At 37.5% G+C, this 15,297-nt stretch overlaps 1 protein-coding gene across 1 annotated transcript in view; it reads right to left on the bottom strand.

The window, feature by feature from the left end:
• Positions 1 to 15,297, bottom strand: part of TFAP2D (transcription factor AP-2 delta) — an 83,657-nt gene that overhangs the window by 15,448 nt on the left and 52,912 nt on the right. The window contains exon 7 of the mRNA XM_072638430.1: positions 15,017 to 15,130. Coding sequence (XP_072494531.1) covers positions 15,017 to 15,130 — 114 coding nt within the window. The remainder of the gene's footprint in view (positions 1 to 15,016; positions 15,131 to 15,297) is intronic.

Below are 15,297 nucleotides of genomic sequence, written 5' to 3'. Positions count from 1 at the left end.
CTCAGAGGCCATTTGGTGAAATCCAACCTTTTCATTTTACAGACTTGGAAACTGTTCCTTCAAGACCTAATACCTACCTACCCCTTCCCCCAAGACAAAGGGCCAGTGGTAATGCTCACTCAAGACTGAGTATACTCTAGACACACTTAAAGCTACATAATTAGTTCCCCTCTCCCATAGTGGTAGTTTTTTCTTTTCTTTCCATTTCTTTATAAACCCACCGAGAAATGGAACTTGCATATATGTAAAATGATTAGACATTCCTATAGCCAATGCAAGGAGGTAACATGGTGTAGCTAGAAGAAAGGATTGGAAGTTAGAGGACCTGGGTTCAAATTCCAGCTCACTTGCTTCATCCATCTAGTCCAGAGGTGGTGAACCTCTGGCCTCAAGGCCACTTGTGGCCCTCTAGGTCCTCAAGTGCTACCCTTTGACTAAATCCAAACTTCACAGAATAAATCCCCTTAATAACAGGATTTGTTCTGTAAAACTTGGACTCAGTCAAAAGGCTGCACCCAAGGACCTAGAAGGCCACATGTGGCCTCAAGGCTGTAGGTTCCCTATTCCTGATTTGGTCTAATTATACAGATAGGAAGCTGAGAGCCAGGGACATTAAATGACTTGACCAAGGATGTAATATCAATGATGGGATTTGAACCAAATATACTAACTCTGTACTCTGTCCACTCTACACATGTTCATATCATTTAGGTATGGGACTTTAGTGATCAAAGTCAAAATGACAGCTAATAAATCTGTTTTCATCAATGCCAATTTAAGCCAGGTTTCCAACCCATTCTTCCTCTTTACCAGTACTTTTCCCTCTATGGCACTCTTTCCCTCCCCCCTGCCTCCCAAAGAACCCAGAATCTAAGATCCTATGAAGTCCTTTTCTTATTTATTTAGGTGAGTAATACAATTATTTTATTAAACAAGGGAAGATAGTGGTTAACTTAATCAAAGCTCCTTTCCAGTTACTGATCTACTATCCCTGACCTCTAAGTCCTGTAAATAAAGAAATGGAGGCTTAAGAATTAATAGTCCTCAATTTAGGTCCCATACACAGAACCTATTCTCTGACCCAATCTGATTCTGTTAGGATCATTTCTTTACCAGATACCCCAGTGATCTTCTACTTGCCATATCAAATGGCCTTTTCTCAATTCTTGTCCTCTTGGGCTTTGTGAAGAAAGTGACCTACTGTTGACCTACTGTTGAAAATCCCTAGGATTTTCTCCCTCTTCTCCTATCTCAATGACCTCTTATCCTCTGTGACTCTTTTCACTACTTAAATCTTCCTCCTCTTGCCTGCTGAGTGAAGTTATTTACTGAAGCTTTGTCCTTGGCTTACTCCTTAACTATATATACCCTCTTTTGGTGATCTCATCTACTCCCTCAGCTTCAATAATTATCTCTATGCACTTGACTCACAATCTAGTCATTTTGACTATTATAAATACACAAATTAAAAATAGAGGACATATGAAAAAAAGGCTCTATCTGCATCCAGAGAAAGAACTGATAAGTAGAAGTATGTATAGAATAATTTTACATATATATGCATGCATGTATATATGTAGATATGTAGATATATGTGTGTGTATATATATATATTTGTGTCTAATGATAGCCATCTCTAGGGTAGAGAGGAAGGGAGGGGGGAAGAAAAGGAAAAAAATACATGGTAACTTTGTTGTATATTTGGGGAAAATAACAAGTTGCATGTGCTAGATTTGCAGTTTCACATGCGATCGTCTAATCTATTGTACTATGTTATGGAAATGCTTGTTTTGTTATGTGAATTGAAAACAGAATAACTATCCTAAAAAAATACCTTATAGGTCCATCCCTAATCACTGTCCAGACCTCCTTTACTCTCTCCTGCCTGTTTGTTAGATGTCCCTCTACAAATTCAAGTTCAATATGTTTCAAATAGAGCTCATCATTTTTCTACCAAGGCCTTCTTCTTCTGCTTTTTTGATGACACCCCTATAGTGTCAGTTGCCTAGTCTTAAATCTTTGGAGTCATCTCTGACTCTTCTCTCTTCCTCTAACCACCCCATCAGCTGCCAAGTTTTATTTATTCCATCTCCAAAATACTGTTATCCCTTCCACATTGAGACTTTTCCCACTGCAGTTTCGATATATTGTGGGTTGGCATAAGAAATTAAATGGGAATTTGGGAGGAGTTTTACAGAAGTCACAGATGACACATAAAGGCCAGCAAATGACACAGAGCCTACGACCAAATGCTTAACCGAAATTTTACAATAAGGTATTGTAAACATTCCATAAAAAGAAAAAGAAAAACAGTCAAACTTCACAGGTATGAAGGGAGGACCCAAAAATTTTACTTAGATTTTTCAGCTGGTGGGGGCACTGTACTCCTACTCTGCGATGTGGAAGGGATAACCAGATAGCTTGTAGTTATCACCTGCCCTCTGCCTACACTATCACACTAGTTCAGTTCCCCATCACCATTTGTTTGGACTATAACACTAGTTTCTTCACTGACCTTCCTGCTTCTAGACTTTACCTCTCTACTCCATCTACGACAGAGCTAATAAAGCAATCTTCCTAGCCCCTAGGTGTCACTGGATTACCAACCTACTCAAAAACTTTCATCAGCTATCCATTGCCTACAGTATCAAATGGAAATTCCTTAGCTTGACCTTTAAGGATTTCTAAAATCTGTCTCTAACTTCTGCTTTTATTTCATTCTGTTTTCCTTCATGTTCTCTCTTTCATCGAAAATAGACTACTACCTCTTCTCTAATCTCATTCTGTCCTCTAGCATCTCTATGCATTTGACTAGGACAGATTCAATCCAAACTTTCCCTCTTGAAATTATTCTGTTCCTTAAAGGTCTAGTACCTCTTTGAAACCTTCCAAGTTCCTTGCAGCTGAAAATAATCTTGTCATTCTCATTTTTCATGTCAAACTTTATCTAGACCTCTTTCCGCTTTACTATTTTCACATTCTGTCCTGTACTAGTCTTATTTCTTAAATACATTTTATTACCCCAGTACATTTTAAACTACCTGAGAGCTAGGTCATTTTTCATCTCTTTATTCTCATAAATACAAAATACAAATATACTGATTGATAAAGACAACAATCAAAGACAACTTGCATTGGTAAAGAGTTTCCTCATGTGCAACTTCCCTATGTCAGTGAAATCATAAATCTGGCTCCTATTTCTATGCCTAATAAATGTTTGTTCATTTGCATTTAAGGACTTTTTTTTTTTACTTTATAGATTTAATTTTAATGTTTATTTCACATATTTATGGAAAGAAGTGCTCCCTCATCTTGAAGGGAGTGGTGAGCAATTTATCAGATAATTTATATAAATTGTAAATTTTAAATCACTATATAATTGCTAAATGGTGTTGATGCTGATGACCTCAAAATGATGAGGACGATGATGATTACTTCCTTCAGCAACAGGAACAGTGAAAGAAAATTTCAATCCTTGTTTATACTTGCAGAATGCTCCAATGCAGTTGAAAAAAAAAAAAGAAAGCCGTGTATTTTAATATGGTAATCTAGCTGACAGGAGTGGGAAACCTGCAGCCTCGAGGTCACATGTGGCCCTCTAGGTCCTCAAGTGCAGGCCTTTGACTGAGTCCAAACAGGGCCACACTTGAGGATCTAGCATCACATGTGGCCTTGAGGCTGCAGGTTCCCCATCCCTGGGCATCTCTGTTTCGATTCTGCTTCTGGCTCTCACTTTTAGAAGGTTTTGTCTCCTTACAATGAAAATATTGAAGGTCACAAAGGTAAGAAAGACACAGTTGAGATACCTTCAAAATGCTTTCATAAATGAAGAAATAGGAGAGCTTAATAACTTCTATAGATTGTCTACTCCAACCTACTCATTTTACAGAGGGAAAAATTGATGGAAAGGGAGAACCATGATATGAACTCAGGTCTTTTGACTCACGAGTCAGTGCTATTTCCCCTAATTCACATTATTTTTCCTAATAGAATGTCAACTTTCTGAAAGCTGCAATGATTTAATTTTTGTTTTATCCCCAGAATCTAGCACAGAGTCTGGCCATAATAGACACTTAATAAATGTTTGTAGAGCGACTAGGCCTGACTTTCCAGACTTTCAGGCAGTATTTGTCCCTCCATAGTAAACTGCCCCTCGAAGTACCCTTACTTGTGGAGCTGGAGGAAACATGAAAATTATGTAAAAGAATTATTAGCCAACTCTGTGCCTACTTTATACATTTCATAAAATAAAAATTTCATGTGTCTAGTTATAACAAGGTGTGAAGTATGGCAACATTTTACAAGTTTAGGTTTGCAGCCTGGAATTGGGCAAAGCTGCCATCAGGTTTAGGTCTTTTGAGCTGAAAGAGGCTCTTGAGAGTTGATCTCACAAGTCAAAACCAATAAATGGGGGTTACATTTAGGGGATATTTTATTTCAGTTGTATTTTCCCCAGTTATTGCTTCATTTTACGAATGTAGTAGTCACTCAGTATTCTTGACTTACTGCCGTGCATTCTGTCTCATCATATTCTTTAGTTATATTAAGATGTCATTTAAAGGTGGGGGAGGTTTTCCTTATTCTTTTTTTATCATTCAATGAACATTTATTGAGCATCTACTTTGCTACTCAGAGATCCCAGAGAAAGAGTTAGAATGAGGGGCTTAATCCTATCTTGGTGAAGAGATATTATTTAACATGGTCCTTTCATTTTTTCTTCTAAAACATGACCAATGGATTAAATAATTTTTTGGAAACAACATTTATTATTGTTAGAACAATGTCACTAGCAGTTGGTGTGCTGGAAAGTTGTCTGCTCCAGTGGGTTCTATTTCCCCTTACTACTCCATGATTTCTCTTTCCTTCTTTGTAATAAAGAAAAGAAGTTTCATCTTACACAGCAGAGTTCACTCCACTCATCAGAATAAGATGAGCTTTCGTCTAGAAAGTGTTTTATGGCTTCTCAAATCTTTGCTCTTCGAGCAATTCTAAGAGTTGGGTAGTGAAAGTGTCAACCTCATTTGACAAACAAATAATTGACTCCAAGCCCACAAATCACACAGCTGGTCAGTAGTCTAGTCAGGCACTGGAGTCTTCTGTTTCCAAGCCCATTTCTCTATGCACTGTATCACATCACTTTCCTAGGGCTTATACCTGTAGCCTGGCCTAGACCCTTATCCCAGTCATTTCCCAGAGAGCAATTCAGCCTTATGATAGGCTTACTAATTTTTTTTTCCTAAAGCAGTTCTATTCAGATTTCCTATCTGTAGTTTGTTGCTATTCAATTGTTTCAGTTGTGTCTGACTCCTCAGGATTCCATTTGGAGTTTTCTTGGCAAAGATACTAGAGTGGTTTGTCCTTTCCTTCTCCAATGGTTTAAGGCAAATGGAAGATAAATAACTTGTCCAGGGTCACACATTCAGTAAATGTCTGAAATAGATTTGAACTCAGGTCTTTCTGACTCCAGGTCTAGCACTCTTTCCACCAAGTCACCTAGCTCAGTTACTTGTTTCTAAATTTGAGCTGTTGAGATTCTCTCTCTGCTGACTTGTTAATAATTACCTCCCATGGTTGTTGTCAGGATCAAATCAGATACTATTTGTAAAGTGTTTTAGTCTTTTCCCTCTCTCCCTTCCTCCTTATAAAATTAGATCACTTTTTTAAATGCTGTGTGTGGTCTGGGGCTAAGAATCAGAAATCAGTTTTTCTTATTCTTATTGACAAAATATTCCTCTCTCAGATGGCCCTTGGCTATAAACTTGAATGATGACAGTCATATTTTTTACTTCATTTTTGGGGGTAAAATCTTACTTCTCTATTTGGATAGAATGATCACTTTTAGGTCTTTTTAAAAAAAAAACACAAGAAAAGTGTTTTCTCATGAGGCCTAGGTTAGGGAGCTTTTCATGACATTTAATAATTTATTTTCCTTTCTCAAAGTCCAAGTCTGTTTTATTTTGGAGGTGTAGGCTTGTATTGGACACCCATGATGTGAAAATTCCCTCTACTGGTAAAACTCATGAATTCATTTTTAACTTATCTTAGAGTAACGGGTTCTTGACTTTTTCTTGATTTTCTTGGTAGTCTGATGAAGCCTCTGGATCCCTTCTCAGCATAATGTTCTTCAGGGTAGGCTAGAATCTAGTTATGCCCTGCCCGATGCAATACTGACACAGGTTGATCATTCAATATGGCTAAGACCTGAGTTAGAACTTAGAAAGCACTTAATACAGGTGCTAAGCCGTTGGCCTATTTCTGTTTTGGGGGTCGTTGTAAAGATGACGTTCCTTCTGCCACTATAGTCTTCTGATTATATCGCCCTAAAAGGGATTACCAGGAATAGTGATAGGGCTTTTTTCCCCTGTTCAATCAACTAACAAGGCTGTAAGTACCTGCTATGTACCAGGCAAAATATTGGATGGGATATTCAGTCTTCTCAAGGAGATTTCATTGTTCATTCATTTAATAAATATCAAGCATTTTGTGCTAGGCCCTAGGCTAGGCACTGAAGGGTTTTTTTTCTGAGAGGAAGAGGAGAAATGTGAGGTGTTTATCTGGATCGGTGATCTCATCCACAAAGGCACCTTCCAAACATAGAAATCCTCTTTATTGATGCTAATGGTGGTCTTTAACTGAGAGACAGGGAGTTTCCTAGGAGCATGAAGCTTTTCCTGATCCCTACAAATTCTAGTGCTCTAGCACCCAAACTACTTTGTATTTATTAACTTTCTATTTATGCGTTCCAGATTTCATACATACTTGCTATCTCCTACATTTCAACATAAGTTCATTGTGAGCAGGTATTATTTATTTGTTTTTCTATTTGTATTCATAGTGTGTCCGGAACATAGTAGGTGCTTAGCAAAGACTTGTTGCATGATTGATTGATGTGTCTATTTCGTAGTCTCACAGCTAGTACATGTCAGAGATAAGACATGAGCCATTGTCTTCCTACTTTAAATCCAGTTCTGTATTTGGTATAACCCATAGGCATTAGAGAAAGGGATTGGGACTGGAGCTATGATTTCAATGGTATAAGGAATTCCCAGGTAGGGTAACAATCTCTTTCAATATGTTACCAGTTTTTCTACAACAGAAAGAGAGATCTGCCTGGAGCTCTGAGAAGTTAAATGAGTTGTCTAGGGTCACACCCTGCCTGAATCAGAGGCAGAACTTTAACCCAGACTTCCTGACAATCTATCCATACATGAGTCAAGTTGCTTAGAGATTCATATAAATGGAGATACCATCTCTAACCCTGAAAAACTTACAAGCTAATAAGGGTAATAATACTTGCATACAAATAACTAAAATACAAATGAGAGAATGAGAAATGTATAAGGAAGGCATAAAGTAAATTTCTTAGAAAGGTACAACTACCCTCACTTTTAAGTGGGAATGGTAGATACAGCTTCCTTTTTTGGCAGCCAATCAAGCTGTTGGGGATAGTAAGTATTCCCTGGTCCTGAAAGATGACTTAGTTAAAGGCAAGTCTTTTCCCTTTCTAGATGATGAAAGTATAGAACCAATAACTTCCTTTATTTAAAAAGAGGAATTAAGCACTTCAGCTCCTTTTACTTTACTCCTTTACTTACATTCCTTTACTCCTCCCCTATTAAGCACCAGAAGTTAGTACAGATCTAGGGACTGTAAGTGCAGAAAGGCTATAGAGTATAGCCATTCCACCTCAAGTGAAGAAGGGAAGGCATGTCTTCACGAATTTCTCCTAGTTTATTCTAGTATGAAACAGGAATAGAAGAGTCACTACTGGTCCTTGATCCCAGAAGACTTGGGTGCAATCTCCATCTCTGATACTAGCTGAGTGACTTTGGTAAGCTGTCCATCAATACTAAACCTCCATTTCTCATCTGTAGAATGGGAATAATATTGCCTATCGCTTGGAACTTCTAGGATTGTTTGTGACAAATAAATGGTTTAATGTTTAAACTCTTTGTTGTGGTTGTTGTTCAGTTGTTTCAGTCCTATCTGACTCTTCATGATCCCATTTGGGAGTTTTCTTGGTAGAGATACTGGAGTGGCTTGAAATTTCCTTCTCCAACTCATTTCACAGACAAGGAACTGAGTTAAGTGACTTGCCCAGGGTCATACAGCTAGTAAGTATTTTAGGCCAGACTTGAACCCATGAAGAGTCCTCCCTATTCCAAGCCCAGTGCTCTGTCCATTGTACCACCTAGCTGCCATGCATTCTGCCTTAAAGTGCTATAAAAGATGAGCCAAAATTTTTAGTATTGTTTTAATCTCTACAAGCTTAAAACTAGCTTTAAAAGTGGTTTTGCTCCACTATAAGTAGTTTCATAGTAGTTTATGTAAAAATTTAGTAGTTATCTAGTAAAAATAGTTTTAATCTCTAAGTGTCTTGATGCTGCATGCACTAAGACTTTTTGGGACACTGTATAAATATTAGTTTTAATATTCTTTCTGTAAAATCTCAACTAAGTTTAGAATTCCCAACTCTTTTCTTAAGACTACTTTAACTCATCTTACTAGCTAGTTCTGAACATATATTTGGAAGGAATCTCAGAAACCATTGGGTCTAAATCCTTCATTGTACAGAGGAGAAAACTGAGACCTGTGAAAGTTTGGAGACTTTCAAAAGACCACCACTGGTGTCAGAGAAAGAATTTGAACTCAGGTCATCTGACTCCAGAGCCAATGTGCTTTTCTTTATACCACACTGTCTTCTACCTAACTTTACTTCTTCTGTGCCTCAAAGAGAAAAGAGAGAATGCAAGTCATCACAATAATGGGTCACATGTATATGGAACTCAAAAATTTGCAAAGCGCTTGACCCGTATCATTTTATTTGATCTTCAAAACAATCCTGTGCGGTTGAATGCTATTATTATCCTCATTTTTCAGATGGGGAAACTGAGGGTCAGGAAGATCAAGTAATCTGCTCAGTTCACACAGCTAGCCAGGATCTAAGGCATCATTCAAACCCAGACTTTCCAGGATCTCAGTCCAACACTGTTCTCTTCACCATGGACTTTCTCAGTCAACTCCTCTGCAGGAGACTGGAGAGAAAATGGAGGTGGCTGGTGATGTAATAATTGTGATGATTTTATGGAATTTTCAAAAGCTATATCTAGAAAATAAAGGCTATGTGTTCCCTCTGTGTGTCTGTTTTGGTGTTCCAGTATTCTCTCCATCTAATATGTACTATTGTTTTTGAGATTTAGGAACCTGTGACATTTTCTGTATATTTCAATCCAGTCAATTTTCCTTTTTGGGTCGATGTGGTCTGATGCATTTTGGAGAGCAATATATATTTTTTCTGACCATGCTCAGCAAAGCATAAATAATGAATATCTGTTTCTTGTCATTTTGATGGAGATGAGCAGCTTTTTGTGTTATCTATGGATCATCAGGGGTTCGGTGTGATACGTGTTATTTCTGTTAAAGCTCTGTGATGGCAACTGGCATACTCAACTGGAAGTAATACCGGTGGCTTGTCAGACCCAATCATTCTTAAGCTGTGAAACCACAGGGTGTAGTGTTCTAAGCTCTGGATTTCGGATTAGAACATCTGGGTGGTTATATTTGATAGCGCCATTTACTAGTTTCACGAAGGAGTGACAAAAGGAAACAAGCATTTATTAAGCTCTTATTATGCACCAGGCACTGCGTTAAATGCTTTACAAATACTATTGCATTTGATCCTTACAAAAACCCTATCATTATCCATGTTTTCCGATTGAGGAAACTGAGGCACACAGAGGTTAAATAACTTATCTAGCATCCCACAGTTAATAATTATCAATATTTAAACCCAGGCCTGCCTAACTCCAGATCCAGTACTCTATTCCCTGTACCACCTAGTTGTATGGTTTTGGGTAAATAAAATCTCAATTTCCTCATTTGTAAAATTGAAATAATGATATTTATTCCTAGTACAGTGGAAAAGACCTCAAGCTATAGAGGCAGAGAAACTGGATTCAAATCCCAGATCTGCTACTTTATAGCTACATGACTTTGGGGAACTCTCTGGGTCTCAGTTTCCTTAGATACGAAAAGAGAGAGGGAATTGGACGAAGGGACAGCTAAGATTCCTTCTGTCTCTGAGTCTATGATGTTATGAACCTGCCTCCCAGGATGGTTGTGATGATCAAGTAAGATAATTTGTGTAAAATAATTTACAAACATTGCAGTTAAATGCTATTAAGTCCTATCTAAATGTCACCTATTATCATATCCAAATCATTAATATTGCACTTCTATGTACTATTACATTGAAGCAGCATGGTGTATTGGGTACAGAGTCAGTTTCAAAGCTGGGAAGACAAAGGTTCAGGTCCTGTTTCTGACACCTACTGTCTGTAAGACCCTGGCCAAGACACTTCTCAGTGACCCAGTCAACTCGCTTGGGCAGAAGGGCTTTCCTCTGGGAGTTCCCTATACCAATGGATTCAAAAGTCCAGTCCCTATCCTCTATAATATTATATTATATAAATATCACCTCTTACTATTTTAATGTATATCTGGGATGTGGTGTGTGCATGTGCATGTGTGCTTGCATGTATGTGTGTGTGTTTGCAGTATAGAGCCTCAGACATGGATAGTATGTATTTAATAAATGCTTATTGATAGAAAATTAAACTGCACTAAGACTTTTGAGACTGTGTGTGTGTGTGTGTGTGTGTGAGAGAGAGAGAGAGAGAGAGAGAGAGAGAGAGAGAGAGAGAGAGAGAGAGAGAGAGAGAGAGAGGGAGAGGGAGAGAGAGAATTGGCAAAACAGAATGCCACAGTGAATAATGAATTAGCTTTGGAGTCAGGAAAGCCTGGGTTCAAGTCTTGCCTAGGACCTTGGGTAAATCACTTAAAACTTCTCAATCTCACTTTCCTCATCAGTACAATTAGAGGGTTACACCTGGACCCAATGTCCACTCAGGTCCCTTCAAGCTCTAGATCTATGATCCTATGATTAATTATCAGTGCATGTTGATTACTGCTCTGCTGTTTACAGTTGGAAGACGTTTCTTCGTCTGGAACTTCTTTACACTAATAAAATCACAAGTCCATTCATTCCCTATCCTCTTTCCCTATTCCCATTGCAATATCACTACTACTACTAAACTATTTCTTCTTTAGAGTCATTCAAAATACTCACCTACATAAACAAATCTAGGGCAGCTGGTTGATCCAGTGGCTAGAGCACTGGACCTGGAGTAAGGAAGATGGCTTCAAATCTGACATCAGACACTTACCAGCTATGTGACCTTGGAAAAGTCACTTAACCTTGTTTGCCTTAGTTTCTTCATCTGTAAAATGAGCTGGAGAGGGGTATGACAAATCGCTTCCATATCTTTGCCAAGAAAACCCCAAATGAGGTCATAAAGAGATGGACATAAATAAAATACAACTGAACAACCACAAAAAATATCCAAATGAAGACAGTGTGGTATTGTAGAAAGTGATTTGCTCTTGGGTTCAAATTCTGGCTCTGTCACTATCTATGTGATCTTGGGTAGGTCACATCCTCTCTGAGTCTCATTTTACTTACCTCTAAGATGGGACTGTTGGACTTGATCTCTAAAGATCCTTTCAACTCTAAATCTATAATTCTATCACCTACTTCTAGACCTCAACAATCAAAATGAAGAAGCAGTTACTGGAAAGTTCATCTGAGTGCTTAAAGGAAGGGCAAACTCAGATTCATTTTGTTTTAGACCTCTCTCCACTAAGCTTTCCATTCTATTTTCTTCCCTATACCCTAAAGAAATCAACAGAATAGTCTCTGAAAAATGAGATAATAATTATTATTGAGGTTATTGAGCTAAGATACAATGATAAAAATGCTTCTAACTCTTAATTCTCATGAACTTATTTTATTAAAAAAAAGTTGTGGCCAGCATCACCTGTGATGTTATTATTCAGTCATGTCTCACTCATGTGATCCCATTTGGGATTTTCTTGGCAAAGATACTGGAGTATTTTGCCAATTACTTCACCAGCTTATTTTACAGATGAGGAAACTGAGGCAAATAGGTGAAGTGACTTTCCCAGGGTCACACAGCTGGTAAGTATTTCAGGCCATATTTGAACTCAGGAAGTTCAGTCTTACTGACTCCAGGCCTGGCATTGTATTCACTGTGTCACCAAGCTGCTCTCTTTACCTAAATTTTTAGCCACGTATGAGCCCCAGAACATTTCCTTTTTATACTGTCCAAAATAGAATTTCAGTGCTAAAGTTTTTTAAAGCATAAAATTGTTCCTTAAAACATTGATATTTGTTCATCTGGAAATTTCATAGCTGCTGGGGGTGAGATGGGGAATGGGACCTGACTTGTGATTTCATTGGTAGAGAGGACTCCCAAATGAAATGACTCCTGTTATTTAACAGGATTAGTGCCAGAGAGCTGAGGCCCAAATCTATAATTCCTGCTACCAGGGAGACTGACATTGGTAGACATCTTGAGGCCAAGAGTTCTGAGCTGCAGAGCACTGTGCCAATTGAATATTTGGCACTAAGTTTGGTATTAATATAATGAGCCCCTCGGAGGGCTAGGGGTAAGCTGGTAGAGGAGGTAGGGAGAGAACACATAGCCTAAGAAGAGGCAAATTGGCTCAGGTCATAAATAGGGCAAGTCAAAACTTCTCTACTGATCAGAGGGGGTCTGTGCTTATGAGTAACCTCTGCACTTCCAACCCAAATGAGAAAAAGAGACCAAACCATTAAAAGAATTAAATTTAAAGGAAGACGCCCAGTACCTGCTTTGCCACATGGAGTCTTAGAGAGTGGCCTAGGGGTGCTGATTAGGTGAATTGCTTAGGTTCAAATGGCTAGAATGTGTCAAAGACAGGACTTGACCAGCTCTCTATCTTGTCTACCACATGTCTCTTTATTGGAGCATTTTTTCAGGAGTCATATAATAATACAGAAGGACAAGAATAAAATGTCCATTTCTTGTAACAGTTCTGAACAAGCCTAAGGTGAACAAGGTGCTGTTGTGTTTTACTAATCAGTTATTCTTTCCAAGACCTCCCTAATTCAGTCTGACAAAATATTGTTCATTGTCTAATGAGAGCACTATAGCGCATATGATTGAAGGAACTCAGTCTTCTGGCTGGCAGAAGCGGGTACAAACCTATGACACATAGCTTCCAAATTCTGCAGCGCTCAGCAAAGTCATGTTGTGTGTATGACTCCACAACTTAATTTCAAAATTCCTCCAGTACACTTTCGAACTGAAATTTGTCAATTACAATTTGTGTAAAATATGTATCACAAATGTGAAAGCAAAATACATGTCCAGCTTGAATTTCAAGTACCTGAATATAGTCTGGCAATGGATTTTAGTCAATGGCTATTTGTGGTTCCATCAGCTATCTCAAACCCAATACAATGGCTTCATACTCAGAGACCATGGGTTCAAATCCTGGCTTTGCTTCTGATAAAAAATGTGTTACCTACACCAGATATTTAATCCATCTGAGCAGCAGTTTTCTTATTTCTAGAATGTGGAAATTGGACTATCTGATCTCTAAGTTTCCTTCAAGCACTTAATTTATAATTTTATGAGTGTTGTCACTGGTGTTTATCTTATTAGCTATCAGAACCAATATTGAGTGTTTCGAGTTTCTCTTGAATTCTTGACAGAGTTTTAAAAATTAATTTCCATCCCCAGGGCTAAATTTCACAATTTAACAAATACCACAAAAAGCATTATCAACCATGTGGCACATTAGAAAATGGTAACAATGATAACAATAGCTTTGATTTGCTTATATAATATTTTAAAGCACACAAAATACTTCCTTCACAACTCTGGTAGTTAGTGAAAGCACCATTACCTCCATTTCATAAATGAGGAAAGTGAAACTCAGAGAAGGTGAGTGAATTATACTGAGTCACAGAGCTAGTAAATGGTAGAACTGAGCTTGAACTCGGGTCTCCTGAAACCAGACCTGGTACTCTTTCCATTAAATAGCATCACCTCTTACGTAAGATTTTAACTTATTTCTCCATTTTTGCATAACACTGTCTGGCATGGGGAAATCAAAGCCTAGTATCTTTCTCGTTTTACAAAATGGGATTTATTCTTACCTACTTCATAGGTTACTATGCAGGATGGACAGCTCCCTTGACAAAATATGCTACAAGTCTTCACCACTAATCTTATCAAAAGACAATTGTAAAATTAATGTCTTGATGGAGCAGTTTTTTCTTCAGTTGATAAGAACCATTATAATATTAAGTCTGTTAACCTTGGGAATGACCCGGAGAATTAAAAATCACCCACTGTCTATGAGACTAGAACTCACCCAAATTGACAAAGGGGGGAAAGGGAGGGAAAGAGAACTCTATTTTATTTTTCTATATAAATCTTAACTTAAAGAATTTAAAAATTTCCCAATAAACCATATTAAGGTTTATAGAGTTTAGTTTCCAGAAAATTATTTTTGGTGACTAATCTAATATCCTCTGACACATCCATTGCCTCTGATGCATAATGCATAAAATGTATTATGGTTTTTTGTGACCATATCATTGGGTGATAATAATGAGATTATTCTTGGAGTGTTGGGGTCTTAAATATCTGTTAAGACTGTGACTTAACTGAAGTCAGTGTTCTTTTTTTTTAATCATTCCCCAACAACAACAACAAAATAGAGAGAGTTTGTTAAATGATCTGTGAACATTAATAGAAAGGTGTTATATCTTCTTTGAAATTTTTACATTAGTTTTTATGAATATCATCATTATCCATTATGCTAAAGACTAAAATGGAGTGATTTTCACTTTTCCATCTAAAATGTATTATCTTATTATTTTTCTTCCAATTCAATCTGGGATGAATGGAATTTTTAAAAGGTAGCCATCATGTCAATAAACAAGTGATATACTCAGTGAAATAAGATTACCTGATTTTATCATCAATAGCAGAATACAATTTGATGTGTTAGTAAGAAGCAATGAATAATGTAGAAAGACACTGGTAGAATATCTAATTGCATCAACATTGTCACTCCAATGGAAAAGAAAATAAGACCGTACCTGAAGTGTGTTAAATGTCTCTGGATATCGAGGTCTAATATTGGAGTAGGTCTGGATGATCCAAGTGGTGATCTATCTTGACTCAAAAGGTCCTGGAATTCTTTACAAATCTGTCTAAAATAAAACAAAGCAAGAAATGGAAATTAGACCCCAGTGAAAAGGCTTTGATTTACCTGTCTGAGTCCAAATGAATCAGATACTTACATAGACATCACATTAATTCTATGAATTCTTTGATTTTCATACATGTGCTATCACAACTTGCTCAATGGAATATTAAG

This window comes from Notamacropus eugenii, chromosome 2, assembly GCF_028372415.1.
Source record: "Notamacropus eugenii isolate mMacEug1 chromosome 2, mMacEug1.pri_v2, whole genome shotgun sequence".
In the NCBI taxonomy this organism is placed as follows: Eukaryota; Metazoa; Chordata; class Mammalia; order Diprotodontia; family Macropodidae; genus Notamacropus; species Notamacropus eugenii.
Note: the sequence above shows the minus strand (reverse complement) of the source record. Positions and strands in the feature narration are given on the sequence as shown.